We start from the raw sequence: 2,081 nt of genomic DNA on the forward strand, positions 1-2,081 counted from the left end.
GGTCGCGGTCAGCCTGCATGCGCCAATAGTCGAGTGTCGAACCCGGCTGTGACCCGGGGGATCATCGGTGGAATCCCTGGAGCTCCAGGAGAATAAATGAATGGGAATAAATGGATTTCTCTGTGATATAGTTCCTTCAATGCCGTTTGTTTTTACTTTTCGGGTCGACTATTGGCGGACAAGGTTCATAGGTCGAGCAGCGAAAGCTTACGACCTCATCCAAAGCCCAAAGTCAAATACAAGCTAAAATCAGATCAACCCCCAAATGTCCCCGGAGACCATAGGGGGGGGGGGGGGGAGGGGGAAGGAAAAAAAGAATAGACCAAGAACAGCAAACCTAACCAAAAAGGAAAACCTCAAACCCAGCCTCGCAGGACCGCAATCCATGATGCGTGCTTGTGACAGTTTCATACACGGACATCCATCTCACGCCTCGCGGTCGAGGACCGAGGACGGAAGACAGCCGGAATGGAACCAGGGAGTGGCGGTTAACGAGGAAATTCAGAAATACAATTCTACGTCTCCGATATATCGCGGTACAGTGGTGGAGCCATAATATGCTCGAAAGAGGGGAGGGGGAATGAACAGACAGGGGGCTCCAGCAAGAGAACCGATAATCAATAATCTATTAGATTTTCACACGACCCCCAAATAAATGGAATCAGGGTAACGAGAACAAGCCGTGAGCTGGAAAGTATAGACACGAAACAGGAAAGCGGTTAAGATCGAGTCGCCCATCAAAATTTGTCCACTCCAGCCCCGAATCCACCCAACTGTGACGAATGCGAAAGATGGACAAAGCTCCGTAGCTGTAAAACGGGATTACGACTTGGTGGCAACGGACCGATTTTTGGACCGTCTCTTTCGATGTTCTCAATTTTCGATCACCACCGCCGTGCAAGTCGAGGGCTGGGGGGGGGGGGGACACTGCTCGAGATGTGCCTCCCCACTACGAGGAGTAGATCCACGGGTGTGTCAGGGAGACGTTGGGTGTAAACATACTAACGAATTCACTCTAGTTTTTCTAATTTGTGATTTTTGATTTTTGATTTTGATTTTGATTTTGGTTTTTTTTATTGCGCAGTTCGCTCGGCTGGCTTGAGCTAAGGGGGAAGAAGTCAGCGTAGATCGGGCCAAGGCGAAAGGGAAAAAGTCCCGGCCAGGGGGTTCAAGGATTCGGGGTTTAGAACTCTGAACGGAGCACGGAGTACTGTGTACATAGCGAATTCGAACTTGGGACTAGGCCATCTCGGTCAATCGCCCCATGCAACAGGCCCTCGCTTGGGCTTCGGTCTCCATCTCATCTGGACGGGTCTTCCAGATGGAGCATCGAGTCCCTCCCAACGTGATGTACAAGAGTGATGGTCGGCTGTGACGGGTCTGCCTTGGGCTGACCCCCCTCGTTTTCTTGGGAGCTGCTAGGTGCCGGGGGCCGGAGGGCAATGGATCAGAGGAGGGCCTTGTACGACATCGCCGTGTCCTTCGTCCTCCGTCCATACCGAAGGACTGAACGGAGTAGGCTCTGTAGGCTCGAGGCCGGGGCTGCGAGTATCGGGCCAGGTCCTCCGCGGCCGAGCGCCAGAACTGTTCCAATTTTCTGCTCTTCCTGTGATGCGGCGAATGAACAGGCGAGATCGTAGTGGAGAGAGATCGTCTCCGGAGCAGGATACTCGTTGGCCACCGTCTCCACCACCATCCCCATCATCTGGGGTTCTGGAAACACCGAAACGAAAAAGCGAGATACCCACATCGACCACTCACACACACCCACCCACCGTGGCGGTGGCTCAGAGACGGGCAGAAAAAGAGCCAACCCGAGAACGACGGGTCGAGGGCGACAAGGGAAAAGTGGACACTGGGCTGGACGGGGAATATGCGCGCTCGTTTTTTTTTCGGGGGTTTTTTTACTTCGGTTTTCCATCTCCGCCCGAACAGCAACAGGACCAGTGACAACGCGTGTCCACTCCAAACCGGCCTTGCCTGGAATCAAAACTCCTCTCCGCCCTCAGCCGACCACTGCGACCTTGTTCCCGCCTCAGCTCGTAACTTCACGTCGTGATTTGCGCCAAGCGGCCAAGGTT

General features: G+C 53.7%; 1 protein-coding gene across 1 annotated transcript; it reads right to left on the minus strand.

The window, feature by feature from the left end:
* Window positions 1-1,447: 1,447 nt before the first annotated feature.
* Window positions 1,448-1,705, minus strand: N7462_005532 (uncharacterized protein; the record flags this gene model as incomplete). The annotated part of the gene is made up of 1 exon (XM_057077250.1): window positions 1,448-1,705. The coding sequence occupies one exon, from the start codon at window positions 1,703-1,705 to the stop codon at window positions 1,448-1,450; it is 258 nt and encodes an 85-aa protein (XP_056932830.1).
* Window positions 1,706-2,081: the final 376 nt, after the last annotated feature.

This window comes from Penicillium macrosclerotiorum, assembly GCF_028827735.1.
Source record: "Penicillium macrosclerotiorum strain IBT 26536 chromosome Unknown utg000006l_segment0_segment0, whole genome shotgun sequence".
Taxonomy (NCBI): domain Eukaryota; kingdom Fungi; phylum Ascomycota; class Eurotiomycetes; order Eurotiales; family Aspergillaceae; genus Penicillium; species Penicillium macrosclerotiorum.